The sequence below is a fragment of the Carcharhinus amblyrhynchos genome, chromosome 2 (genome assembly GCF_965287045.1).
Source record: "Carcharhinus amblyrhynchos chromosome 2, sCarAmb.v2.hapA, whole genome shotgun sequence".
Taxonomy (NCBI): Eukaryota; Metazoa; Chordata; class Chondrichthyes; order Carcharhiniformes; family Carcharhinidae; genus Carcharhinus; species Carcharhinus amblyrhynchos.
In genome coordinates this window covers 67,698,465-67,726,083 of record NC_137325.1, presented here as the reverse complement: position 1 = coordinate 67,726,083, position 27,619 = coordinate 67,698,465, and the positions used below count along the sequence as shown (strand labels likewise).

Sequence of the window (27,619 nt, the reverse complement as noted above, 5' to 3'; positions counted from 1 at the left end):
CTTTGCGATGCCCAGTGAGCAGTGCCAAGATACTCCTGGGCATTGTCACTTTGCCCCTTGGGCAGTGCCAGAGGCCTCCATAGTCTCCCTTCACTCCAGCTGGGTTGGGTTGCAACTAGTGAAGCTGTTGTAAACCCCGCTGGAGTGAAACACTCCCAACCAGGGTGGGCACTCACAGTCCCAGACCTGAAACTGGGATGCAAATCATCATTTAAATAATTTGTTCAGCTCTAGTACAGAGCTGATGATGCCAGAAATGCAGCTGGAAATGTGCTACATTTCCAGTGTAGTCAGCTAGAGCAGCATAACGGATTGGGAGAATCCCTCCCTCCTCCACCCCCCTCTCTGCCCTTCCCAAACACACACACACACACACACACGTATACTTGCTACAGTATACGACACATGAATTCCAATATACGACTATGCACTGTAAATACTTCTTTGTTTTGTGTTTTTGACTAAGCAAGTTCATCAGTGTAATCAGACAGGAAATGACCAATCAATGCATATTCAAAATTAAAATCATTGTTGTAATATAAAACGATAGGAAAAGGCCACAATGTATGTTATTCTCTCTGATAATTCTATTGTAGATCACTCGTTTGTAGACGGGGCTCTTAAAAAGAACATTTTGTCAAAGCATACAACAAACAAACTGCCAACTAAAATCTTAACTAGTATTTATGGCTGCTTTAAAATTAGGTACAGAAAGAATACCAATGTAAAAGAGATCTCCATAGGCAAAATCATTAACAGGGAATATTGTAAATTCCTTTTTCCATTGCAAGTTAGCCTGAAATATTGGTCTAACGTGGAAAGCACTGTCCCAGTCTTCAGCTTTCCCCAACATTAAGATATTTTAAAAAATCAATAAACAGCTGGCTGAGAACGACAGGTAGGAATAACTGGATAATAAAAGTTACTAGCAAATAGAAGCAGCCTTGGAGACAATTTTCAAAGATTAAACTGTAAAGTATCGATCATAATTAACTATTTATAAAATGCTTTTAAATGCTGTAAACCGCTGACCACAAATTTGTAACAACACTTAGATGATTGTAAATATATAAATAGTGCAATTTGCAGAAGCACAAAGAGTTACACGCAGCTGCTTTTTAATAATTTTTCTTCAGTCAAAAACCAATAATTATAAAAATCATAACACACGATTATGTACTTAACATCTAACTCAATCCTTGGGAGAATGAGCCAAATTTCCCTTTACGTAACTCAAACATCAAGCAAAAAAAATCAATACTTTCTGTAGAATACTTGTTTCAGCACATGTTCAACTTAGTACAAAGGAATGATCTAACGAGTCAATCTCAAATCAAAAAGTCAGGGTATGGGAATTCTCTGCAAGACAAATTTCAGTTTTCCAATTAAATTCCTAACTGCTTCTGGTTCCCATATTTTGGTAAATTTGGTTTCTCGTGTTTGAAACATTGATAATAGCTGGTGATATGGGGTGTATGATATAAATGTTTCATATTAGGCCACTATAAACTTTAACAAATAGGCCAGTAAGAGAATTCTGAGCTGGAAATATAAATAGTTTTAATTTGTCCAAATATAACAATGAACAGTATTCTAAAGAATCTGTTATCAGATTGGAATGGTCTTCCTTTTCACATTTCCACCGAGGTTGTCAGGCATCTTGGCATCTCTGCAGTAGTCCGATGAAGCAGTTTTTGATATTTTATCATTTTTTTCTTCTTTTGACTTTTGGTGCTTGTGCATTATCAGTGGTTTCTGAATCAGACAATTTTCTTTTCTTTTTTTTTGTTTTGCCATTGCGGTAATCACTGTCATCCGTCCCATGGTTTTCAGTATCTGCATTCAATTCCAGAATCGTCCGCTTTCTCTTTTTGGATTTCTTGCTGTCTAAAATTACTTCAGCATTTCCTATTCCATCTTTATGAAGACTTTCGTCTGAAATTTCATTGCTCGCAGCCTCTTCAGCTGTCCCTTCTCCAATATTTTTACTTTTTTTCTTTTTCTTCTTTCTTACCATTTCATAATCTGGTTTTTCACTATTCTTTTCCAGCAGCTCTTCAGAGGCCACACCATTTGCTGCCTGCACACTGGGATTTAAAGCAACAAATCATTTCAGTGCACATCAAATGAATCAATACAAAAACAACATTTCTGGTTTTTGACCATAACTCAGTCACACAACAATAAGTAAATTTATCCATACTTAAGCTCTCATTGGCTTTGTTCCATAGCTAGCATGGGGCCCATGCAGATGTTCAAAATTCTAGAATTAAATAGAGGGCCTGAATACATGAACAATAATAGTTTCCATATGGTTAAATTGGTAACTAAATGAGCCAATAACAAACTCTATAGAATAGGTCGAGTCTATTTTTAACCTTGGGTTATGAACTTGCTAGCATTCTTAGTAATATTTTCTGTCCAGTTTATAACTTGCATTGTCTATATCCAAATCTTTCAGAATGTAATGTTTTCCATTGGAAATGAAAAACACAAGTTTGGTTCTTATCAAGTTCATTCTCTGGCAGGAAAACTAATGTTTACTGCTCCTTCTGATATGTACTTAGAAAAGGAGGCTGAGACAATTCTCAAACCACTGAGTATTAGCTTGGTATTAATTCAGAGGACAGTTAAGAGTCAATGACAAATAAATTATAGAATCATAGAATCCAGAAGGAGGCAATTAAGCCCATCGAGTGTGCACCAACTCTCCAACAATCAATTGGGCTTTTATCAAAATACAAGTCAGCATTACCAATACGTGATTTATTTCTTTAAAACATTTTCAAACTACCATGATGGGATTTGAACTTGTGCTTCCTGCATTTATAGTCCAGTGATATTAGCAAAATAATATTACACCCCTGGTCATCAGCGTACATTAGGGAGCAATTAACAATGCAATTTACATTTAACTTCAATTTATATGTCAATGGCTTGAATAAAGGGTCAAAGTGCAGCCAAATTAACTGACAACATATATGGAAGATACAGTCTGCAAAGGGGCATAGACAGGTTAAGTGAATAGGCAAAAATTTGGTAGTTGGGTATGATGTGGAAAGTTTTTCACTTTGCTAGGAAGAATAGAAACAGAACTACAGAAGTTGGTGGTACAAAAGGATCTGAGTATCTTGTCCACAATGATTGGCTCTGTAAACAGAAGATACTTGTGTTTAGACAAGGTATATATTCCCACAAGGCGAGAAGGTACGGTGAGATGCTCTGAGAGTCTGTGCAGATTCGATGGATTAAATGGCCTCTTTCTGCACAGTTGAGATTCCATGTCATGGTTGAGGTACTAGATGAGTACTTTGCATTTGCCTTTACCAAGGAAAAAGGTGCTGCCTTGTCATAGTGAAAGAGGAGACAGTTGAAACACTAGATGAGCTAAAAAACGACAGAAATATTAGAAATTTAAAAACTGTGAGGCCATCAGCACCAGATCAGATGCATCCAAGAATATGAAGGGAAGCAAGGGTGGAAAATTTGGCCACACTTGCCATAATTTTCCAATTTCCTCCAGATACGGCAATGGTTCCCAAGGACCGATGAATTGCAAATTGTTTAAAAAAGGGTATACAGTTCAACCCAACAACTACAAGGTTGGTCAGTTTAAGCTTAGTGGTGGGAAAGCTTTTAGAAATAAAAATCTAGAATATATAAACCTAGGTAAGGCAGCTAGTGTTTTATTTATTTATTTGTTAAGTTAAAGCTTTTCGCAGGCTTTTTCCCTTTCAAAAGTTTTATTTTTAACTGGGAAACTGGAAGTGGGCCCCGGGTAGTCTGGGAGTTTGAGTCTTTTATTTTACTATAAAAGTCACTCACCTAGGGAATCGACCTCATTGTTGCGACCGGAGCAAGTTTGAGAGAGAGAGAGATTTCATGCTGAGGGTAAGGCAGCTAGTGTTTTCTTATTTATTTATTCGTTAAGTTAAAGTTGTTTTTTTTGCAGGCTTTTGTCCTTTCGGAAGTTTTTTTTAAAACAGGGAAAACTGCTCAGGCGCCTGACACCAACTAGTGGTGAAAGAGAACTATAAAGAGCAGGCCACTCTATACAACGGGCAGCGGAGTGAGAGGGAGCAGAGTGAAGGCTGAAGGGCTTTGGCTCAATGGGCTTCGATGAGAACAGGCAGAGGCGAGAGTAGGTTTTTTTTTATTTTCAGGGTAAAAAAAATGCCAGGCAAGATGTTGGAATGCTCCTCTTGCAGGATGTGGGAGATCAGGGAGACCTCTGGTATCCCTGACGACAACACCTGCAAGAGATGCAACCAGCTGCAGCTGCTAGCAAAGCGTGTTAGAGAACTGGAGACAGAGCTTGATGACCTCCGTTTAATTCAGGAGAATGAGAAGTATATAGACAGTAGCTTTAGGGAGGTTGTTACACCTAAGCAGCAGAGCACAGGAAATTGGGTTACTGTAAGGAGAAGGAATGGAAATGTGAAAGGACAGGCAGAACAGGGTTCCTATGTGGCCATTCCCCTCCAAAACAGGTATACTGAATTGGATACTGTTGTGGAGGATGCTTTACCTGGGACAAGCTGTGACAGCCAGAACTCTGCTATTGAGTCTGGTTCTGCAGCGCAAAAGGGTGGAAGGAAGAAGAGGCGAGTGGTAGTGATAGGGGACTCGATGGTCAGAAGTATGGACAGGAGATAGTGTGGTCAGGACAGAGATTCCCGCATAGTTTGTTGCCTCTCGGGTGCCAAGGTCAGGGATGTTTCTGATCACGTGCATAGCGCTCTAAAGCAGGAAGGTGATCAGCCACATGACGTGGTACACATTGGTACCAATGATGTAGGTAGGAAGAGTGAGGAGGTCCTAAAGAGAGTATAGAGAGCTTGGAAGGAAGTTAAAAAGCAAGACCCCGAGGGTAGTAATCTCAGGATTGCTACCTGTACCATGTGCCAGTGAGGGTAAGAGTAGGATGCTTGGGCGGATGAACACGTGGCTGAGGAACTGGTGACTGGTATAGGGGGCAGAGTTTCCGATTCTTGGATCATTAGGACCTCTTCTGAGGTAGGTGGGACCTGTACAAGAGAGACAGGTTACACCTAAACTACAAGGGGACCAATATACTTACAGGGAGGTTTCTAGTGTTATTGGGGAGCGTTTAAACTAGATTTGCGGGGGATGGGAACCAGAATGCCAGAGCAGATAGTGGAGTGGGGGTAAAAAGGCAGGTTAGTTCATGCAAAATCACAAATGGAAGGGTTGAGTGTGATGGAAATAATCTTTTGAGGTGTGTCTATTTCAATGCCAGGAGTATTGTGGGGAAGGCAGATGAGCTGAAGGTGTGGATTGACATGTGGAAATATGACATTATAGCCATTAGTGAAACTTGGCTACAGGAGGGGCAGGACTGACAGCTCAATGTTGCAGGCGTGATAGAGACAGAGGGAAGGGGGTGGGGGGGTGGCATTGTTGGTCAGGGAAAATGTTACAGCAGTACTCAGGCAGGATAGATAAGGGAGCCCTATGGGTGGAGCTGAGGAACAGGAAAGGTATAACCACATTAATGGGATTGTATTACAAACCACTTAATAGGCAGAGAGAATTGGAGTAGCAAATCAGCAGAGAGATAGCTGACCACTGCAAGAAACAAAGTTGTGATAGTAGGGGATTTTGATTTTCCACATATAGATTGGGACTCTCATACTGTGAAAGGTAGAGACGTGGTAGAGTTTGTGAAATGTGTTCAGGAGAATTTTCTACATCAGTATATAAAGGTGCCAACTAGAGAGGATGCGATATTGGATTTCCTATTGGGAAATGAGTTAGGGCGGGTGATGGATGTGAGTGTGAGGGAACACTTTGGATCCAGTGATCATAATGCCATTAGTTTCAACCTGATCATGGATAAGGATAGATTTAGTCCTCTGGTTGAAGTTCTGAACTGGAAAAAGGCCAAATTTGATGAAATGAGAAGGGAGCTGGGAAGTGTGGACTGGCACAGGCTATTCTCTGGTAAGGGTGTAAATGGAAAGTGAGAGGCCTTCAAAGGAGAAATTTTGAGAGGGCAGAGTTTGTATGTTCCTGTCAGGATTAAAGGCAAAGTAAATAGGAATAAGGAACCTTGGTTCTCAAGGGAGATTGTAACGCTGATTAAGAGGAAGAGAGAGTTGTATGAAACATAAAGGCAGCAAGGAACAGATCAGATGCTCGAGGAGTATAAAAAAGTGCAAGAAGCTACTTCAGGGAAATCAGGAGGGCTAAAAGACATGAGGTTGCTTTGGCAGACAGAGTGAAGGAAAATCCAAACAGCTTCTATTGGGTATGTTAGGAGCAAAAGGATAGTGAGGGATTAAATTGGTCCTCTTGAAGACCAGAGTGGTAGACAGTGTATGGAACCAAAAGAGATGGGGAAGATACCAAATGGTTTTTTTTGCATCCATACTTACTGAGGAAACAGGCATGGAGTCTACAGAAATAGGGCAAACAGGTAGGGAGGTCATGGAACCTTTACAGATTAAAGAGGTAGTGGTACTGGCTGTCTTGAGGCCAGAGTGGATAAATCCCCAGGATCAGACAGGGTATTCCCATAGACCTTGAGGGAGGCTAGTAGTTAACTTGCAGGGGCCCTGGCAGACATATTTAAAATGTCAGTGTGCACGGGGGAGGTGCCGGATGATTGGAGGGTGGCTCATGTTGTTCCGTTGTTTAAAAAAGGTTCCAAAAAAAATCTGGGAAATTATAGGCCAGTAAGTTTGACGTCAGTGGTGGGCAAGTATTGGAAGGTGTGATAAGGGATAGGATCTACAAATATTTAGATAGACAGGGACTTATTAGGGATAGTCAACATGGCTTTGTGCGTGGAAGGTCATGTTTAACCAATCCATTAGAGTTTTTCGAGGAGGTTACCAGGAAAGTGGATGAAGGGAAGGCAGTAGATTTGTCTACCTGGATTTTAGCAAGGTCTTTGATAAGGTCCCTCATGGGGGGTTAGTTAGGAAGGTTCAGTCGCTAGGTATACATGGGGAGGTAGTAAATTGGATTAGACACTGGCTCAATGGAAGAAGCCAGAGAGTGGTTGTGGAGGATTGCTTCTCTGAGTGGAAGCCTGTGACTAGTGGTGTGCCACAGGGATCAGGGTTGGGTTCATTGTTGTTTGTCATCTATGTCAATGATCTGGATGACAATGTGGTAAATTGGATCAACAAATTTGCTGATGATACAAAGACTGAAGGTGCAGTGGACAGTGAGGGAAGTTTTCAAAGCTTGCAGAGGGATTTGGACCAACTAGAAAATTGGGCTGAAAAATGGCAAATGGAATTTAACACAGACAAATGTGAGGTATTGCACTTTGAAAGGAGAAACCAAAGTAGAATGTACAGGATAAATGGTAGGACTCTGACGAGTGCAGTTGAACAGAGGGATCTAGGAATACAGGTACAGAATTCCCAAAAAGTGACATCACAGGTGGATTGGGTCGTAAAGAGTGCTTTTGGTACATTGGCCTTTAGCACGGTTTCGTTAAAGGGAAGTCGTGTCTGACAAATTTACTGGAGTTCTATGAGGATGTGTCTAGGGCGGTGGATAGAGGAGAGCCGGTGGATGTGGTCTTTCTGGATTTTCAGAAGCGTTTGACAAGGTACCTCAAGAGGTTATTGCAGAAGGTCAGGGGACATGGAGTTGGGGGTAGGGTGTTAGCGTGGATAGAGGATTGGTTGTCAAATAGGAGGCAGAGAGTGGGGGTCAATGGGTGCTATTCGGATTGGCGGATGGTGACTAGTGGAGTGCCCCAGGGATCGGTGCTGGGGCCTCAGCTATTTACCATTTATATAGATGATCTGGAGGAGGGAACCGAGTGTATGGTGTCGAAATTTGCTGATGACACGAAGATTGGTGGAACGGCAAATTGCGCGGAGGGTGTGGAGAGTCTGCAGAAGGATCTAGATAGGCTGGGCGAATGGGCCAGGAACTGGCAAATGGAATTTAATGTTGGCAAGTGCGAGGTGGTCCACTTTGGTAGGAATAATGGTAGGAAGGATTATTACTTACGTGGAGAAAAACTGCAGCAGGCGACGGTGCAGAGGGACCTCGGGGTCCTTGTGCATGAGTCGCAAAAACCCAGCTTGCAGGTGCGGCAGGTGGTCAGGAAGGCAAATGGGATGCTGGCCTTCATAGCGAGGGGGATTGAATATAAAAGTAGGGAGGTCTTGCTGCGGCTGTATAGGGCACTGGTGAGGCCGCAGCTGGAGTACTGTGTGCAGTTTTGGGCGCCGTACTTACGCAAGGATATTTTGGCCTTGGAGGGAGTGCAGAGGAGGTTTACTAGGCTGATGCCGGAGTTGAGGGGGTTGAGCTATGAGGAGAGGCTGAATAAACTAGGCTTGTACTCGTTAGAGTTTAGAAGAATGAGGGGGGATCTCATTGAGACGTATAAGATGATGAATGGGATGGATAGGATAGAGGTGGAGAGACTCTTCCCGCTCAGAAAGGATAGTAGGACTAGGGGGCACAGCCTCAAGATAAAGGGGGGGCGGTTTAGAACGGAGTTGAGGAGGAACTTCTTCACTGAAAGGGTGGTGAATCTCTGGAATTCTCTGCCCGTTGAAGTGGTGGAGGCTACCTTGCTAAATATTTTTAAGACGCGGGTTGATGGATTTTTGATAAGAGAGGGGATTAAGGGTTATGGGGAGAGGGAGGGAATGTGGAACTGAGCCACGACAGATCAGCCATGATCTTATTGAATGGCGGGGCAGGCTCGAAGGGCTAGATGGCCTACTCCTGCTCCTATTTCTTATGTTCATAAGAACATAAGAACATAAGAAATAGGAGCAGGAGTAGGCCATCTAGCCCTTCGAGCCTGCCCCGCCATTCAATAAGATCATGGCTGATCTGTTGTGGCTCAGTTCCACTTTCCCGCCCTCTCCCCATAACCCTTAATCCCCTCTCTTATCAAGAACCCATCAACCCGCTTCTTAAAAATATTTAGCGAGGCAGCCTCCACCACTTCAACGGGCAGAGAATTCCAGAGATTCACCACCCTTTGAGTGAAGAAGTTCCTCCTCAACTCCGTTCTAAACCGCCTCCCCTTTATCTTGAGGCTGTGCCTCCTAGTCCTACTGTCTTTTTTGAGCGGGAAGAGTCTCTCCACCTCTATCCTATCCATCCCATTCATCATCTTATACGTCTTCTTAAATCGGAGTATCGAGTATAAAAGTTGGAGTGTTATGGGTAAGGTTATATAAGGCATTGGTGAGGCCAAATTTAGAGCACTGTGTACAGTTTTGGTCACCTAGTTACAGGAAAGATGTAAATAAGGTTGAAAGAGTGCAGAGAAGGTTCACGAGGGTGTTGCCAGGACTTGAGAAGCTGAGTTACAGAGAAAGATTGAATAGGTTAGGACTTTATTCCCTGGAACATAGAAGAATGAGGGGAGATTTGATAGAGGTGTATAAGATTTTGATGGGTATAGATAGAGTGAATGCAAGCAGGCTTTTTCCACTGAGACTAGGGGAGAAAAAAACCAGAGGGCATGGGTTAAGGGTGAAAGGAGAAAAGTTTAAAGGGAATATTAGGGGGGCTTCTTCACGCAGAGTGTGGTGGGAGTGTGGAATGAGCTGCCAGAGAAAGTGGTTAATGCGGGGTCACTTTTAACATTTAAGAAAAACTTGGACGGGTACATGGATGAGAAGGGTGTGGAGGGATATGGTCCAAGTGCAGGTCAGTGGGACTAGGCAAAAAATGGTTTGGCACAGACAAGAAGGGCCAAAAGGCCTGTTTCTGAGCTGTAATTTTCTATGGTTCTATATTAAGACACTTGGAAAAAGGTGGATTGTTTAAAAACCTGCATGGATTTGCCATGGGCAAATTTAGCTAGTTTGGTTCAGCTTTTCTGATGAGGCAACAGAGAGGGTTGATGGGGAAAACTCACTGTGATGTACGTGGGCTTCCATAAGACATTTAATAAAGTGCCACAAACAGCCTTGTCAGCAAAATTGAAACCCACTGAATAAAAAGACAATGTAACATAGATATGAAGTCAGTTGAGTGACAGGGAGCAGAATGATAGTGAATGTTGTTTTTGAACTAGTGGAGAATATATAGGTGGTCTTCCCAAGGGATTGGTATTAGGACCCTGCTTTTCTTGATATGTATTAACAAACCAGATTTGAATGTATAAGGCACAATTTTGAAACTTGCTGATGACACAGAACTTGGAAATTATGTGAGCTGCGAGGATAGTGAAAGACTTCAAGAGAACATTGACCAGTTGATGGAACAGGCAGACTCTTGGCAGATGAATAGTTTGTTCGTTAGAACATGGAGGGAATATAAAACTAAGAGAATGCAGGAACAAAAGGACCTTGGGGATATATGTGCGTGAATTATTGAAGGTGGTAGGGCATGTTGAGAAAGCAGTGACAGCATACAGGATTCTGGCTTCATAAAAAGTGGCATGAAATATAAAAGCAAGGAAGTTACCCATGAACCATTATAAAACTGGTTTGGCCTCAACTGCAGTAGTGTCTAACTCTGGGTGCCTCACTTTAGGGATGTGATGGTATTTAAGAAGTTGAAGAACAGATTTACTATAGTTCTGGGGTTGAAAGACTTCAATTATGCGGATGCAATGTATGTGTGAGTGTGTGTGTGTGTGTGTGTGTGTGTGTGTGAGTGAGTGAGTGAGAGGGTGAGTGAGTGAGTATGATGGTGGCAGGTTCAAGTTTGATTTTCAAAAAAAAATTGACTAATGAATTGAATAGTAAAAATTTTGCAGGGCTATGAAAAATGGTAGAGGGTAAAACTGGCTCAGCTGCTCTTACAAAGAACTGGCACAGACACCACAGGCTAAGTGGCCTTTTTTGTTGTACCATTCTATGGTTCTAAGCACAAGCAATTAGGAAAGCAAATGAAATGTTGGCCTTTATTGCAAGGGCTTGTGCTAAAAATAGGCTGCCTTCTTCAACTGTACAAGGCATTGATGAAAAACACCTGGAGTACTGTATACATCTTTGATCTCCTTACTTAAATAACTTGCACTGGAGGCAGTTCAGGGAAGGTTCATAAGGTTGTCCTGGGACAAAGTGGTTGTCTGATTGGGCCTATTCCTATTGGAGTTTAGAAAAATGAGAGGTAATCTCATTGATATGTAAGCTTCTGAAAAGATAAATGCTGAAAATGCATTTCATCAGGGAATTCAGAACTTGAGACATAATTTCAGGATAAGGCGCTGCCCCATTTAGGAGATGAAGAGGATTTCGCAGAGAGTACTGAATTCTTAGAATTCTCTTAGCTAGACAGCTGTGGAGGCATCGTGTATTTCTAAGGCAGAGGTAGATGGATTCTTATTTGGCAAAGGAAGCAAAAGTTATCAGGGGTAGATGGGAATGTGAATTTTGTAACAAAGAAAACAGGCATGGTGCAGTAGGTTTGAGGGGCTGAATGGACTACCTCAGTATGAACTGGAGGGGAGTCCATAGTTATGGGGAACAGGCAGGAAAATGAAGATGAGGTCAAGATTAATCCAATCATGATCTTACTGAATGGCAAACCAACTGAGGCACTGTATGGTCTACTCAGCAACTTGTATTTTCTAGCACCTTTTTACACAAAACAATCCAAGGTGCTTCATAGGAGCATTATTAAACAACATTATTAAAATGTTTTTGAACATTATTAAACAGTGAAGAACATAACTAAAAATTAGGTAAGATGCTTGGTCACAGAGGTAGGTTTTAAAAAATACACTAAATAAGGAATGCAAGGTGGAGAGGAATAGAGAGACAATTCCAGAATTTGGGACCTAGACAACTGAAGACAGTCACCAAAGGTGGGGCAATTATGTTTGGGGATGCACAAGAGACCTAAATTAGAGGACCGCAGATAGCTCTAAGAGCTGCAGAGTTGGAGGAGATTACAGATTTAGGGGCGAGGCCGTGGAGGAATTCCGAAAACAATGGTAAGAATTTTAAAATCAAGATACTGCTTGACTGGAAGCTAATGTAGCTCAGCAAACAAAGGTACAATAAGGAGACAGGACTTGCTCCGAGTTAAGACATGAGCAGAGTTTTGGGTGACTTCACGTTTATGGAGGGTAGAATGCGGGAAATAAGCCATGCATTTGATTAGTCCAGCCTATCCCTGGTCATGTTCTTATTCTTGTCATATAATTTTTAATGGACAAAAAATTCAGTTATAAATATCAGTCAAATGCTACTCCAGTACAACTGTGATCACAATTTCAAAGACAGTCCTCCTTTTCATGAAGAGTAAAATCTGTATCATCCTTTGTTAAAAAGGAATGTATGGGTGTATGAAGGAAAAACACTTGCTCGATGCAATATCAAAATTATTATGGAATAATTTTCTTCTGAAGTTGACCGATAAATCATTTTATAATGAATATATTACTTAGTCTTATAGCAAAAGAATGATCATTACATAATCATTCTAGGTACTGGCAACTCAGCTGCATGCCATAAGAAGAAGACGCAAATTGATCCTTAAAAGTTTGCATAGAATTTACAATGAAAATCAATTTAACTGAAATAATATTCTTGATCAATCACTCTTGCATTTTGTTTGTGCTGAAATATTCACAAACTTCTGGTTCTGCAACAATTCTTCATGCAAGTGTACAATATTTACAAGTAATAGTACAGATTTTCTAACATAACCATGAAGCCCACCACATATAACTAATCAGAGGGGGTTCTTTACTGTTAATGCATCAATGATGCAATATTATGACTCAGGGGACATAAATAATCCCATGACACTAGTTTGACAAAACACAGATGAGTTTTTCCCACAGTCCTGGTCAATATTATCCCTCAACCGACATTACCAAACAGATCTTTCAAACTGGCCGGCTCCATTTCCTAGCTCATTGACTGTGAAGCACTTTGGGAGAGGTCACGAAAAACACAATCTAAATGGAGCATCTTTCATTTTCTGCCACAGTCATTTTGTTCACCTTGGCAAGCTAAAACTGATCAAGATGTCAACCGGTCAAAATTCTATGTCAGGTTGCCAGTGTTGATGAAGTCAATACCTGAATCTACATAGCCTTATGGTACACAAGGTAGCAAAGTGGTATAAAAATAGAAAATGATAGAACAATGCAGTATAGCAGGGAACATTTGCTGGGGGGAAATAGTAGATAATAATTCAAAGGAAATGCCATTGAGACCCATCTTTTGTAAGTGGTAACAACAGAATCATTATCAACATCTGCCCTCTGGAACAAACGTGGTCAGAAGTTATGATTCAAAATTGATGAACTTAAATGTTGAACCCAGAAGGCTGCAAAATGCGTAACTGAATAATGAGATGCCGTTCTTTTAACTCTGGTTAAATTTCATTGGAACAGTGTAGGAGGTCGAGAATAGAGGAGTCAGAGTGTGATTGCAAATTCTAATTTCCACCCTTCCTATGGCATAAAATGAAAGACGTTGCATTTAGCTAGTGTTTTTCATTTGACTGCTCCCTTCCTCTCCTCAATTTTTGTCTTCATTTCTGGAAATAGACAATCAACTAGTATAGTAATCCAGTACAAGGCCACTAACCCCAAGTTACTTTGATTTTCCTTCCTTCCACCGCACGATCTGCAAAGATTCTATTCCATTCTCCCAGTTTCTCTGTCAAGCTGTGTTGGCAATGTCACCTTGCATACCAGTGCTTCTACTATGTTTCTTCTCTCCTCCATGGAGGATTCCCCTCCACTCTGGTTGGTGGAGTTCTCAAGTGTTAATTTCATTTCACACACTCCTGTTTTCACCTCTCCTTTGCCTCCCAGAACCACAATAAGGTTATTTTTGACTTCATCTGCCAACTCATCAGCTTTCACATTCAATGGATCATCATCTACCATTCCCACCACCTCCAACATGATGCCACAACCAAACATACCTTCTCTTTCTTGCCAGTTCAAAGGGATTATTCCCTCTGTGACACTCATCAATTCCAGTCACATCTGAGATCTCCCATTTGCTTCCCTTTCCATGGAAGTACAGAAAGTACACCTGTTCTTCTGCAGCCCCTTTTCCTCCATCAAGTATTCCTTTCTGGTGAAGTTGTGATTTACTTGTACTTCTCTCAATTTATTACACAGTAGTGCCCACTCAAACTGCAGTCTTCTCTACACTGGGGTGACTGCTTTGAAGAACACCTCCATTCAGTATACAAGCATAGCTGTGAGCTTCTGTCAATTCAATTCTCCACCCATTCCCAACTTTAATCTCTGAGCTCAGCCTGCTATGATGTTCCCATTAAAGCTTAGTGAAGGCATCCCACCTTTCAAGTAACAACTTTTCAGCCTTTTGGAGTTGACACTGAATTCAATAATTTCAGATCATAACCTCAGTTCCTGTTTTTTTACAGATGACATCTATTTCCATTTCTTTAAGACCCATCCTTATTTGTCCCATCTCCTTTTGCCTTAGGTTTTCATCCATTATAATTTAATGTCTCCTGCCTTCCAACCTGCAACAGACCCTCCCTGATATCATCCCCCTTTCTCCTGCCTCTGCATTTACTTAATGCCTGTTCCATCTCTAACCTTTTCAATTCTGAAAAAGATCATCAACCTGAAATGTCAACTTTGTTTCTCTTTCCACATTTACTGCCTGAACTGTGAATTTCTGACATGTCTATTCTTCTAGATTTCCATCATTTGCAGTATTTTGCTTCCCATTAAAAAAGTCGCAATTGCTTGTGAATCTAGGTACTTTTGTGTGCAATATTCTAACTGCCTCATGAAGCTTTTGCAACACTGAGAACAAATGCAAACAGAGTTGGCAGATATATGCATGTGGCCTGTGGAGTTCATTTTACTACAGAAGACAGACTAATTTTATTGACCTGGAATCACAGAATCCCTGCAGTGCAGGAGGCCATTCGGCCCATCGAGTTTGCACCAGCTCTCTAAAAGAGCACCTCACCCAGACCCTAGCCCTATAACCCCACGTATTTACCTCGCTAATCCCCCAACCGGCACATCTTTGGACTATGAGAGGAAACCAGAGCACCTGGAAGAAACCCATGCAGACATGCAGAGAAAGAGTCAACCTACATTTTTTATGCATCATTAAATTTTGCATTTACATTGGTTACATATAAAGTCATAAGCTATCGGGTAGATGAAGTTATCACTCTTCAAAGACTGACAATACAGCCAATGCACTTATATAGGAGAGATGAGGTTAAACAGTAAAATAAATGGCAAGAATGTCCATTCTCTTTTCTTAATAATGAAATTAAATTGCAGAAAACTGGCTTTGAAAAGTGGAAATTTTGTGGAAGGTCATTAATTACGGTGGAAAGGAGGCATTCTCCCGGTTTTAACACAAAGGAATCACATCCCAAAAAGTCTGAGTCTAAATCTGACCTACTCTGTCAAAATGTTTCATCACTACATAACAGCATACTTACCGGTACTTTTTACTCAACCGTCCTCGAATGCACAGTACACCAGCAACATCAGCATCCAGCTGCAGAACTTCAAACTTTAGGCTATCGCCCACAGTTACTGCAAAATCTGGCCAAGTTCCATTTGCCTGATGTGGTTTGGGTATCGAAGCATTAAAACATCCATGTACCAGACAACCAAGATGACTGGGGGCAACTTTATTCACAATACCCTGAAAAAATTCAGCAGATAAAGTGATTAACCTATTATCCTCAAGTGTTTAAAATCCTTGCAGAGAAAGTATCAGTAAAGTATCAACTTGTAATTTTAGGTTCCTTTTTAAAAGATACTGGCACTCTCAGTATAAATAACAGTCTGATAGTGCTTGTGAAAGTCTATGGCCCAGACTACACTGTCCTGTTGGCTGAAGATGGTGACAGTTTTTGAAAAAAATGAAAGGCTGCATCTACTGCAGAACAAAACATTCTGTTTCAAGTTAACTTTAAGACAAACGCCTTCATATTTACCGGAGGCCGCAGCTGGAGTACTGTGTGCAGTTTTGGTCGCCGCACTTACGCAAGGATATTTTGGCCTTGGAGGGAGTGCAGAGAAGATTTACTAGGCTGATTCCAGAGTTGAGGGGGTTGAACTATGAGGAGAGGCTGAATAAACTAGGCTTGTACTCGTTAGAGTTTAGAAGAATGAGGGGAGATCTCATTGAGACATATAAGATGTTGAATGGGATGGATAGGATAGAGGTGGAGAGGCTCTTCCTGCTCAGAAAGGACAGTAGGACTAGAGGGCACAGCCTCAAGATAAAGGGGGGGCGGTTTAGAACGGAGTTGAGGAGGAACTTCTTCACTCAAAGGGTGGTGAATCTCTGGAATTCTCTGCCCGTTGAAGTGGTGGGGGCTGCCTCGCTCAATATTTTTAAGACGCGGGTTGATAGGTTTTTGATAGGCAAGGGGATTAAGGGTTATGGGGAGAGGGCGGGAATGTGGAACTGAGCCACGACAGATCAGCCATGATCTTATTGAATGGCGGGGCAGGCTCGAGGGGCTAGATGGCCTACCCCTGCTCCTATTTCTTATGTTCTTAAAAGGCCAAGATTCAGTCTTCGAGGAGCCTCAATTTTCTTAAGTTAAAGGTTGGAAACATCAAAATCATCTTCAGCCCTCTTTACAAATTCCATACCTTCACTTGCAATTCCTTTCCCCTCCCAAATGACTGTCGCAAGATGAACAAAACCATATACAATATTTGCATCCTTTTCAACCCCAAGCTTTTGATCCCATTTAATTGCAATCACCAACACCAACCACCTGAATTTTCATAACATTGCCAGCCTCCCTACTTGTCTCAGTCCTTCTGCAGCTGAAACCTTCAGTTTTGTCATTTCTAAACTTGACTATTCCAATCTTATGGAACCTGTATTCCCTCAAAACTGTGCCCTCTGCACTTTAAGTGCATATCCTGAAAAATCGGCAAGTTGGAAGAAATCCTGCTTTTACTAAGCAAACTAATTCTCTTTTGCCGCACCCTAATTTTTGAGTGACTTATTTTCATCTTCTTAAAAAATCTTTTCCAGTAACATTCCAAAAATAGAAAGGAGGGCAGTATTCATATTTCCATATTTTTGCCTGTACTGCTAAACAAGCCATTAGGAACAGTCAAACTAACACACAGCAATTGCCTCAAACTTTGGTTCTCTTTAGTTGAATAGGAGCAATTGGATTACTTACAATTCAAAATGCAATAGGAAATCCTTTCCCCGTTTCAGAATCTTGGTACATGCACACGCTGATCCACCAAATTGCAATCAATAAAATATTACAAGTGTTTAATCAATGAGAAAAGCTCATTCGTCCATCACTGTTTTTAATGTATGAACTGTATGGTTATCCATTCTTCTCAATGACTTCATTCCCTGATAGAGACAAATAATGAGACTAGGACTTCAACACTTGTCTCACCGTAAACCTACAGATGGTTGAGAATAGTCAGGGATTTTGAATGTATTATCTAATTCCAATAGGTCTCATTCCTATTTCTTTAGGAAATGAAGCTGTGCTCAAGCAAATCTGAGATTCTTTCAACAACCTTGTTGACCTGTATTCCCAAACTTGTCTGACACTCCAAAATAGCTCCTTGTCCAACATTGTCATCAAAATTAGTTAGTACTGAAACAATCTATTCCTAAAACCTATTTTCTTGACAATATCTTGCCTGGCTCAAGTCATAAAATTCAAATGTGTTTCTCAAGAAATCCCAAATTTAAATGTTTTTTTTAATCCATATAATCTTGGCCTGTTTTCTCAGTGCCTGCAATTTATTTACATTTCAAGTTTTCCTTTCCCATCCTCAATGAAACTTAAACTTACCACCAGCTTCTGTCCAATTTTAGGCCTGAAGATAACAAAGTTTGCTTCAATGTTGAGATGTATATATCCTTGGTCATCATAGATATCGCCTAATTCACCAATTAATTTGACTTTATCAAAAGCGACTGGGACACCCTGCAGACTAACAAACACATTAAGAGGTTATACAATCCATTCCACAGAACCTGTTAGGTAAAAACATAAGACACAATAATTGCATTGAGGATTCAGAAGCTCATTTATAAAAATTCCAAACTAACCAAAGACAGGCATTTTATCCGAATGGAAATGGCTGAAATAATTTTTTTCCTGATAATACTATAAATTTGTAAAGAGATAAGTGAAGGTGCAGCATACGTGATGAATTTTAAAGCTTAAACAATTCACTTCCAACAAGATACTCTGTCAGAGAGTCAGTGCAGATTCAATGGGCCAGCTGGCTTCTTCTGCACTGGGGGATTCAATGAATTATAAAATGTTCAGCAGAAACTGAAATTGCAAGTATGAAAGGCAAGTACAATGGACTCTACAAATTATGTGATTCCCAAATGATGCTTTTCCACAGCATAGCCAAAAAAATCAGTTTTGGCCAAATCATCAAACACATCTGCTGGGACAAAGGCACCACTGATAAAATCAGTGGAAGTAACCACAGGTCAGGGTACTCAATTCAATGGTGCATTTTCCTCATCCCTCCTGACCGTGAAGTACTGAATCCCAGGCTGATGTAACTTCACCAAAATGATCACTTATCATGAGATGTGACGAAGACCAATCTACTGTGAATGGCATAACAGCTGACCTGTCACCTACATACTGGTCATCTTCAGCATTTTTCCTCTCCTGATTACAAAATTAGGCCAACCATAACAACATTGCTGTATGCTGCTGAAAGCTGTTAACTCAATACAGACTGGGAATCACACCTGGATCTTCTGTATGATACACTTTAATACTAAACTGGGTGGTTCCTTTCTTCACTAAGCCACATCTAATTAAACGTTGATGTGAATTATACAGTGAATAATAGAATCATAGGTTTCCTTTCAGGCAATCATTTCATTAAGGGTTCCAGATGAGATCAGAAACCGCAAGATTGAAACTCGTGATCTTGAATAATTATCTGAACCCAAGATAAAATGACTGCCTTTTAATTAACTTCATACATCTAATTATAACATATGCAGCACAGATCGTATGGGCAATTTTATGGCACTTAGGGTTTTTTCCCAGCTGCGGATATCCATGTGATGTCTGCACCAAAAGGAAATCAAAACATGAATCATTACTTATTTTTCCAACTGGAAAATCAACAGTTGACTTCCAAAATGTTAGAAAGAAAGCACTTCTATTTATAAAGTTCCTGCAATGATCTCAAGATGTTCTAGAGCCCTTCAGACAGTGAAGTACTTTTGAATTGGAGCCACTGTTCTAATGCAGAGACAGCATCAGCCAATTTGTGCACAAGGTCCTACGATCAGCAATGAGACTGATGATCAGGTAATCTGTTTTAGTGATATGGCTGAGGAATAAATTTAGATCTGCACTGTTTCTGGCTTTTCACCATTTAGAAACTATCCTGTCAGGTCGTCTAAGAGTCTAAAGTGGATAACCCCACATTTGCTTACGTGGAAATCCACTTACCAGGTTTGTCAATTCAAATAGTTGTTTAGTCTAGAGCTTTGAATATTGTGGAAAAGCATCATTTTGTCAAAACTTTCCATCATGCACTCATCAGGACAATGGCAAGGTGACCAACGTCAGGGAAACAACAATGGTCCACTGAAAGTATGTCCCAAAGACCTGTGGATTGTATCAAATAGCATGTTCCTTCTGCTGTTTACAATGGGCAAAGTAGACTGCACCCAAAGAGTGATGATTCACTACCACAGGAAGTAGTTGATGCCAAAACATGGAATGTACTCAAGAGATTGCTAGATATAGAACAAATAGGATCAAAGGTTATGAGGAGAAAGCAGGATTAGGCCATTGAATTGGATGATCAGCCTTGATCGTGATGAATGGTGCAGTAGGCTCGAAGGGCCAAATGGCTGCCTCCTGCTCCTATGTTTCTATGCACCCAACCTGCCTGTGCCTGCAAAACTTAAAACACAGTATCCAACATTGGTTGTGGTTCTACAATCTTTAGTGTGCTAATTACTCTGACATCCAATTTAAGATTATCAATTGAGCTCGCAATGTGGTGCATTTGCGTTTACTGGAAACTACATTTATTAATACACAGGATCCTGTTCTTTGGAGACAAAAAAAACATGGACACACATTGCACCGTTTCAGTTAAACAAATTAAGTGATAGCAATTCAGTGGCTTATTCCTCAGGGCAAACCCTTGCCCAGAGTTAAGCTGCCTGGTTTAAATTTCAAACAATATTTGGCAATAAACTGTCACTCACTATCAACTGGTGCAATTTTCATGGCAGTGCCACTGCCAGAGTGCCAACCAATCAGCCCTCTCTTCTCAAACATTATAAAGTTGTTACCTGACATTGGGATTTGCTTTCAATTCCACAGATTTCAGCTATAGCTAACATAAGAGGGACTTCATCAAATGTCTTATGGAATTTCATAAAAATAATCTGTATGACACAGAGACATTCAGCGCAGAGGCCAGGGTGGTTCACCATCCCATTCCTCTGCTCTATCTCCATAGCCCTGTAAGTTTCCCTCAACTGTCCATCCAATTTCCTTCTGAAACCAATGTCTCAACTTCTATCACTCTTATGGCAGTAAGTTCCAGTGATTGAGTTACCAGTCACTGCATAAAAACCTCCTTTCTCACATTCTCTATGCATTTCTTGCCCAAAACCTTAAATATGTGCCCTTATCCCCTGTCCCATCAGTTATTGGGAACTGCTTTTGTCATTCTTGGGGGGACATGGGCAAGACTGGCCGACCAGCATTTATTGCCCATCCCTAGTTGCCCTTGAGAAGGTGGTGGTGAGCCACCTTCTTGAATCACTGCAGTCCATGTGGTGTGGATTGACCCAGATTGGGAGGGAATTCCAGGATTCTAACCCAGATATTGCCATTCCTTCGCACTATGTTTCCAAGTCTGGACAGTCAGTGGCTTGAAGGGAAACTCGCAGGTGGTGGTGTTCCCATGTATCTGCTGCCTTTGTGCTTCTAGATGGAAGTGATCATGGATTTGGAAGGTGCTGTCTAAAGATCTTTGGTGAATTGCTGTAGTGCATCTTGTGGGTAATACATACTGCTGCTACTGAGCTTCAGTGGTAGAGGGAGTGAATGTCTGTCGATGTGGTGCCAATCAAGCGGGCTACTTTGTCCTGGACGGTGTCAAGCTTAGAGTGTTTTTGCAGTTGCACCCATCCAGACAAATGGGGAAAATTCCATCACATTCCTGGCTTGTGCCTTGAAGATTGAGGACAGGTTTTCCGGCGTCAGGAGGTGAGGCTCAAAGGGCCTAATGGCCTACGCCTGCTTCTAGTTTCTATGTTACTCGCCATAGTATTCCTGATCTCTGACCTGCTCTTGCAGCCAGTGTGTTTATGTGGCGAGTCCAATTGAATTTCTGGTAACCCCAAGGATGTTGACAATGTGGGATTCACTGATGGTTACACCATTGTATGTCATGGGGTAGTGGTTAGAGTGTTTTTTTTTGGTGAAGGTCATTGCCTGGCATTTGTGTGGCACAAATGTTGCTTGCCACTCGTCAACCCAAGCCTGGATATTGCCCCGATCTTGTTTCATTTGAACATGGCCTACTTCAGTATCTGAGTCATCACAAATGGTTTTGAATATTGTGCAATCATTGGCGAACATCCAAACCTCTGACCTTATGACGGAGGGAAGGTCATTGATGAAGCAGCTGAAGATGGTCGGGCTTAGGACACTACCCTGAGGGACTCCTGGAGCTGAGATGACTGGTTCTCCACAAGAACAACCACTTTCCTATGTACCAGGTATGACTCCAATCAGTGGGAGTTTGCCCCTGATGTCTACTGATTCCAGTTTTGCTAGGACTTCTTGATGCCACAATCGGTCAAATGTGGCCTTGGTGTCAAGGATCATCACTCTCACTTCGCTTCTGGAATTCAGCTCTTTCGACCATGTTTGAACCAAGGCTGCAATGTGGTCAGGAGCTGAGTGATCCTTGCAAAGCCCAAGCTGGCTTCACTGAGCAGGTTATTGCTGAGCAGGTGCTGCTTGATAGCACTGTTGATGACCCCTTCCATCACTTTACTGATAATCAACAGTAGACTGATTGGGCAACAATTGGCCGGGTTAGATTTGTCCTGCTTTTGTCTATTGTAGTTAAACCCATCATTATCTTGTGCACCTCAAATTATCACTGCTTCAAGAATAATCCTAGATACCCTAATCTAACCTTATAGTTAAATTCCCTCATCACTGGAACAATTCTGATAAATCTCTTCTGCATTTTCTCAAAGTCTCTCTCATTCTTCCTAAAGTGTAGTGACCAGAAGTCGACACTATACTTAAGTAGTGACCTAATCTAAATTATATATGGGTTCAACATAACTTTCCTACTTTATACTTAACACCTCACTTTATGAAACACAGGATTCCATGTTTTGCTAATTACACTCTCAATACGTCTTGCCACCTTCAAATATCTGTGCATATGAACTCCCAGGGGAGCTCAGCACACAAGTACAAAAGACTTGTAACCATCTTTACCAGAAGCGACAGCAGGATGATCTATTTCAGCCTCCACCCAAGGTTCCCATTACCACAGATAGCAGTCTTTAGTCAGTTCACTCTCTGTAATAGAGGAACTGATGGGTATTGCATAAAACAAAGACTTATGAACCCCAACAACCTCTTGGCTGTAATACTGAAGACGCCAGAACCAAATTTGCCTCGAGCCAAGCTATTCCCATTCACTTAACACACTGACATCTACTCAACATAGTGGTGATTTGCCTAGTTGTCTACAAAAAGCAGGGCAAGCCAATCCAGCCAATTACTACCCGATCAACCTACTCTCTGCGATAAAACTGTCAAGTTGCACTTATTCATGGGCTTCACCTTCTGACTCCCCAAAGCCTCTTTACCATCTACAAGGTAGAAGTTGAAGCCCAGAGTGGAACGCAATACTCCCCGTTAGCCTGTAACATTGCAAAATGATCTTGTGTGCACCATTTCCAGGGCGCATTACAACAATGTAAGACTGCTTTGATAACACTTTCCAAAATTAATGACATTGAGCATCTAGATGAACAAGGGCAGTAGTCGCTTGAAAATGCTATCCCTTCTTCCTCCACATCCTAATTTGAAATGACATCCATTATCACATTCTGTAATCATCAGGTCAAAATTTTGAAACTCCCTACCTAACAGCACTGTGGGAACAGCTTCACCATATGGACTGCAGCGGTTCAAGGAGCTGGTACACTACCACGTTCTCATGGACAATATGTGATAGGCAATATATGTTGGTCTTGTCAGCAATGTCCATGCCATCACTGAATAAATAACAAAACGGAGGATATCAACATATAGCCATGGTGGCAATGGTTAGTATTGCTGCCTCACAGCGCCAGGGATCTGGGTTCAATTCTGGCCTTGGGTGACTGACTATGGAGTTTGCACATTCTCCCCAGGTCTGCATGAGTTTTCTCCCACACTCCAAACATGTACGGGGCAAATTGATTGGCCTTGCTATATTATCCTTCTGTGTCTACTAGCAGGGTAAATATACAGGGTTACAGGATTAGGGCTTGGATGGGATTGTTGTTGGTGCATGCTCAATAGATCAAACGGGTCTCTTTCTGCACTATAATCCGCTGCAGAGACTTTACGATTCTATATTTGTATGTCTACAATAAATCTGTGGATAGGAGCTAACTGCTCCACATGGGGGATAATTTTAACTTTTGGTAATAAATAATGACAATCACCCTCCCTTTATGCACCCTCCCCAATTTTCCTCCAGGGTTGCGGTATAATGGGCAGCCAATCACTATCAACATATAAATTATAATCATGGAGTGCCCTCGCGATGCCCTCCCACTCTGCGAAGAGTCTATTCAATCTAATGTAATGGGAATATCCATAGCATTTTTAATCCAATAAGCAAGACATTTAGAAAATCATAATGCGACTAAGCAGGTTCAATGTGGCTTTGTGAAAGGGAAATTTTGTCGGACATTTTTTGAAGTTCTCTGAGCTATCATAAGCAAGGGTGATAAAAGCGGAACCAGTAGATGTAATGCATTTAGGTTTTCAAAGGACATTTGATATGCTGCCAAATAAAAGGTTCATAAGAGCTCATGGTGTTGGGGTGATATTATCAACATGAACGGAAAATTGGCTAACAGAATTACTCAGGATAAATAGTCATTTTCAATACTGGGGTCGCAAATATTTACAATGTATGTTAATGACGTGAATGAAAGAGCATTATAGCCAAATTTGCTGATGATATAAAGATGAATGGAAAAACAAGCTGTAAGGATGACAGCGTGTGTAAAGTGTTCTACATATGTGAGAGTTGAGTGGGCAAAAATTTTGCAAGTGGGAGTATAATGTGGGAAAATGTGACATCATCCATTTTGGTAGGAATAGAAAAATAAAATATTTAAATGGCGAAAGACTGCAGAGGGATCTAGGTGTCTGTGTACATGAATCACAAAAAAGTTCGAATGTAGTTACAGCCAGTGATTAGGAACGCAAGTGGAATGGCCTTTATTACCAAAGGGATAGAATGTACAAGGAGACAGATCTTCGAACAGAGCTTTGGTGGACCACATCTAGAGTACTGCAAACAGTTTTAGTCTCCTTATTTAAGGTTCACTAATTAGGTTGCTGGGATAATGGTGCGGTTTTCTGAGGAAAGAGTTTGCAGGATGGTGTATACTCAATGAAGTTTTGAAAAATGAGTTAATCCTATTACACTTCTAGGGAATATAGAACAAAAGAACAGATTCAGAGTAAGGGTTTCCCATTTAAAAAGATGAGTAAGTTCTCTGAAAAGATTGTTAATCTTTGGAATTCTCTATCCCAGAGAGTAGAGGAAGCTACATCATTGAATACATTCAAAATCAGGTTAGACAATTTTTGATCTATAAGGGAGGCAGACAGGTAAGTGGAGTGGAAGCCACAATCACAGCTGCCTTATTAATCTTGCTGAATTTTGGAAAAGGCACAAAGGGCCAAATGTCTTACTCCTTCTATGTTATATAGCACATCAATCTTACTGCAGCACAGTAGTTTAAAGATAAACAGAATTTTATGATTAATAAATTACAGTCACTGTCACTAATCTGACTCTTCTAGGTTGTGTGTTAGCCTATAAACAGTGAAAGATTTAACAACTTGCTGTGCAGAATAACATTGCAAACGATTCAACTGTTCAGGAGATAAAAATAAGACTCTGCAAGGTAGGAGATATTAGGAGTGACTAAAAGCTAGATCACAGAGCAGGATTTTAGGAGGGCCTTAAAGCAGAGTTGGTGAAATGTCAGGGGAGTTTAAGGCAGGAATTACTGAGCATGAGGTCTTGAAGGATGAAGGCACAGACATTAATAGCTGGGTGAAGGAAGAGTGTAAGGAAAAGTCAGAACCATAAAATTTGGAAAGCCGACGTGATTATAGGGCTTCAGGAGCTTCCATAAGTCAGAAGAGATAGGCCTTGATCAGAACAGATTTAGCAGCTCAAAACTAAACATTTCAATGGCAGTAGAATTATAGGCCACTACATGACCCAGCGTATTCCTCACCCCACCATTACCAAGCCAGGGGACCAACATAAAGGAGGGCAGAATCTACCAGGAACTGCAAGTGTACCACAGTTTCAATGTTCGCAGTGTTTAACACGATGAAAAACGTGAAGAAGTGGGCACGCTGGCAATGACTTTGAAAAATTTCTTCAATTTGGGAAGTCCCAATAAGTTGAAAGTTGGCAAATGTTACACCAATTTTCTTAGAAAGACTGCAGGTTGAGTGAGTGGGCAAGAAAATGACAGATGGAGTCTAATGTGGTAAATTGTGAGATTAATCAATTTGGTTCTAAGAATAGAAATGCAGATCTTTTTAACGGGCACAGTTGAAGGATAAGGGATTAATCATTTAGGACTAAGATGAGGAATATTATTGCACTCAAAGGTTTTGAATCATGGGCATACCCTCCCCAGGGGGTTGTGGATGCTCCATTGTTGAATATACTTATGGGTGAAATGATCAGATTTTTGGTCTCTAGGGGAATCAAAGGCATACGGGAAGTTGGCAGGAAAGTAGTTAAGATTGAAGATCAGCAATGATGGTGTTGAATGGAAGAACAGGGTTGAGAAAATGTACTGTCTCCTCCCACTTTTCATGTTCTTCTCCGGTAGTCTTCCATTTTTCTAAGGTCCAATAGTGTCCTCTGCATTTCCTCTTTCTACCATAAATTATCAATATGACTTTTCAAGCACAATGATCATTTTAAAATCAATACTAACCCGCGTCCCCACCGCTCCCACCTCGCGTCCCCCCGCTCCCACCTCCCCCCAACCCGCGTCCCCCCCGCTCCCACCTCCCCGAAACCCGCGTCCCCCCCCGCTCCCGCCTCCCCCCAGCCCGCGTCCACCCCGCTCCCACCACTCGCTTCCCCCCGCTCTGTGTCCCCCCTCCCCACATCCCTCCCGCTCCCTCTCCCCCCCATACCTCCCCTCCGTCTCCCCACCATCCCCCCCGTATCCCCCTCAACCCCCCTTCCTCCCCACGTATCCCCCCCGTGCCCCCTTCCCCCCCCGTATCCCCCCCGTGCCCCCTACCCCCTTCCGTATCCCCCCCGTGCCCCCTACCCCCCTCCGTATCCCCCCCGTGCCCCCCACCCCCCCTCCGTATCCCCCCCGTGCCCCCCACACCCCCTCCGTATCCCCCCCGTGCCCCCCACCCCCCCTCCGTATCCCCCCCGTGCCCCCCACCCCCCCTCCGTATCCTCCGTATCCCCCCTCCGTATCCCCCCCCCCCCCGTATCCACCGTATCCCCGTCGAATCCTCCCCTCTGTATCCCCCCTCCATATCCACCGTATCCCCCCCGTATCCCCCCCTCCGTATGCACCGTATCCCCCCCATATCCTCCCCTCCGTATCCCCCCCTCCGTATCCCCCCACCACCCTCCATATCCCCCCCTCCGTATCCCCCCTCCGCATCCCCCCCCCATGCCCCCTTCCGTATCCCCCCCACCTCTCGGAGAATCGGTGTAATTCGGTGCGGAGCTGCCTCTCGATGCCGGATTTCTGCCGTTTCAGGTAGAGGGGGGAGAGGGCGATGTGCCTGCGGCAGGTTTCCAGCACCAGGCACGAGTACGGGCTCGGTATGAGGGCGCAGGCCTGTGGGAAGGAGAGCTGCTGGCCGACCTCTGGGGCCGGGGTTGTGGTTACCGCCGGCGGCCTCTCCGTCTGCGCCGCTTCCCCTGACATCGCCATGCTGCTGCAGCTGCCGTAAAGCCACGTGCCGTAAAGACACGGCGCTGTCGCCAAGTGTCGCTAAAGCGAATTTCCAGCACCGCTGTCATACCATCTTCCGCCGCGGGGTGGCGCTGCCCCCATTGTGTCAGAGAGAGCGGGGAGGGAATTGCGATCATTGGATAATATCCCATTTAAAATCATAGAAAGTACAATGTCAAACAAACATAACTATATCAGCCATGTTAATTCCTGTGTTGCAAAGCTTCAATATTCCAAAACTGCCCTGTCTGGTTTCCTACTCTTCATCCTCCATAAAACATCAGCTGTCTAAAATAATGCTGAAGTCTTTGCAACTATCTTCAGCCAGAAGTGCCAAGTGGATGATCCATCTTGGCCACCTCCAGTGGTCCCGAGCATCTCGGGTGCCAGCCTTCAGCCAATTCAATTCACTCCACATGACATCAATAAACGATTGAAGGCTCTGG

General features: G+C 42.3%; 1 protein-coding gene across 1 annotated transcript; it reads right to left on the bottom strand.

Moving 5' to 3' along the window:
* Positions 1-3: 3 nt before the first annotated feature.
* Positions 4-27,154, bottom strand: polr1f (RNA polymerase I subunit F). The gene is made up of 4 exons (XM_080216435.1): positions 26,911-27,154; positions 17,737-17,878; positions 15,379-15,587; positions 4-2,087 (listed from the first exon to the last, which is right to left on the bottom strand). The coding sequence occupies exons 1-4, from the start codon at positions 27,150-27,152 to the stop codon at positions 1,706-1,708; spliced, it is 975 nt and encodes a 324-aa protein (XP_080072561.1). The 5' UTR covers positions 27,153-27,154; the 3' UTR covers positions 4-1,705.
* Between the last annotated feature and the right edge of the window lie 465 nt (positions 27,155-27,619).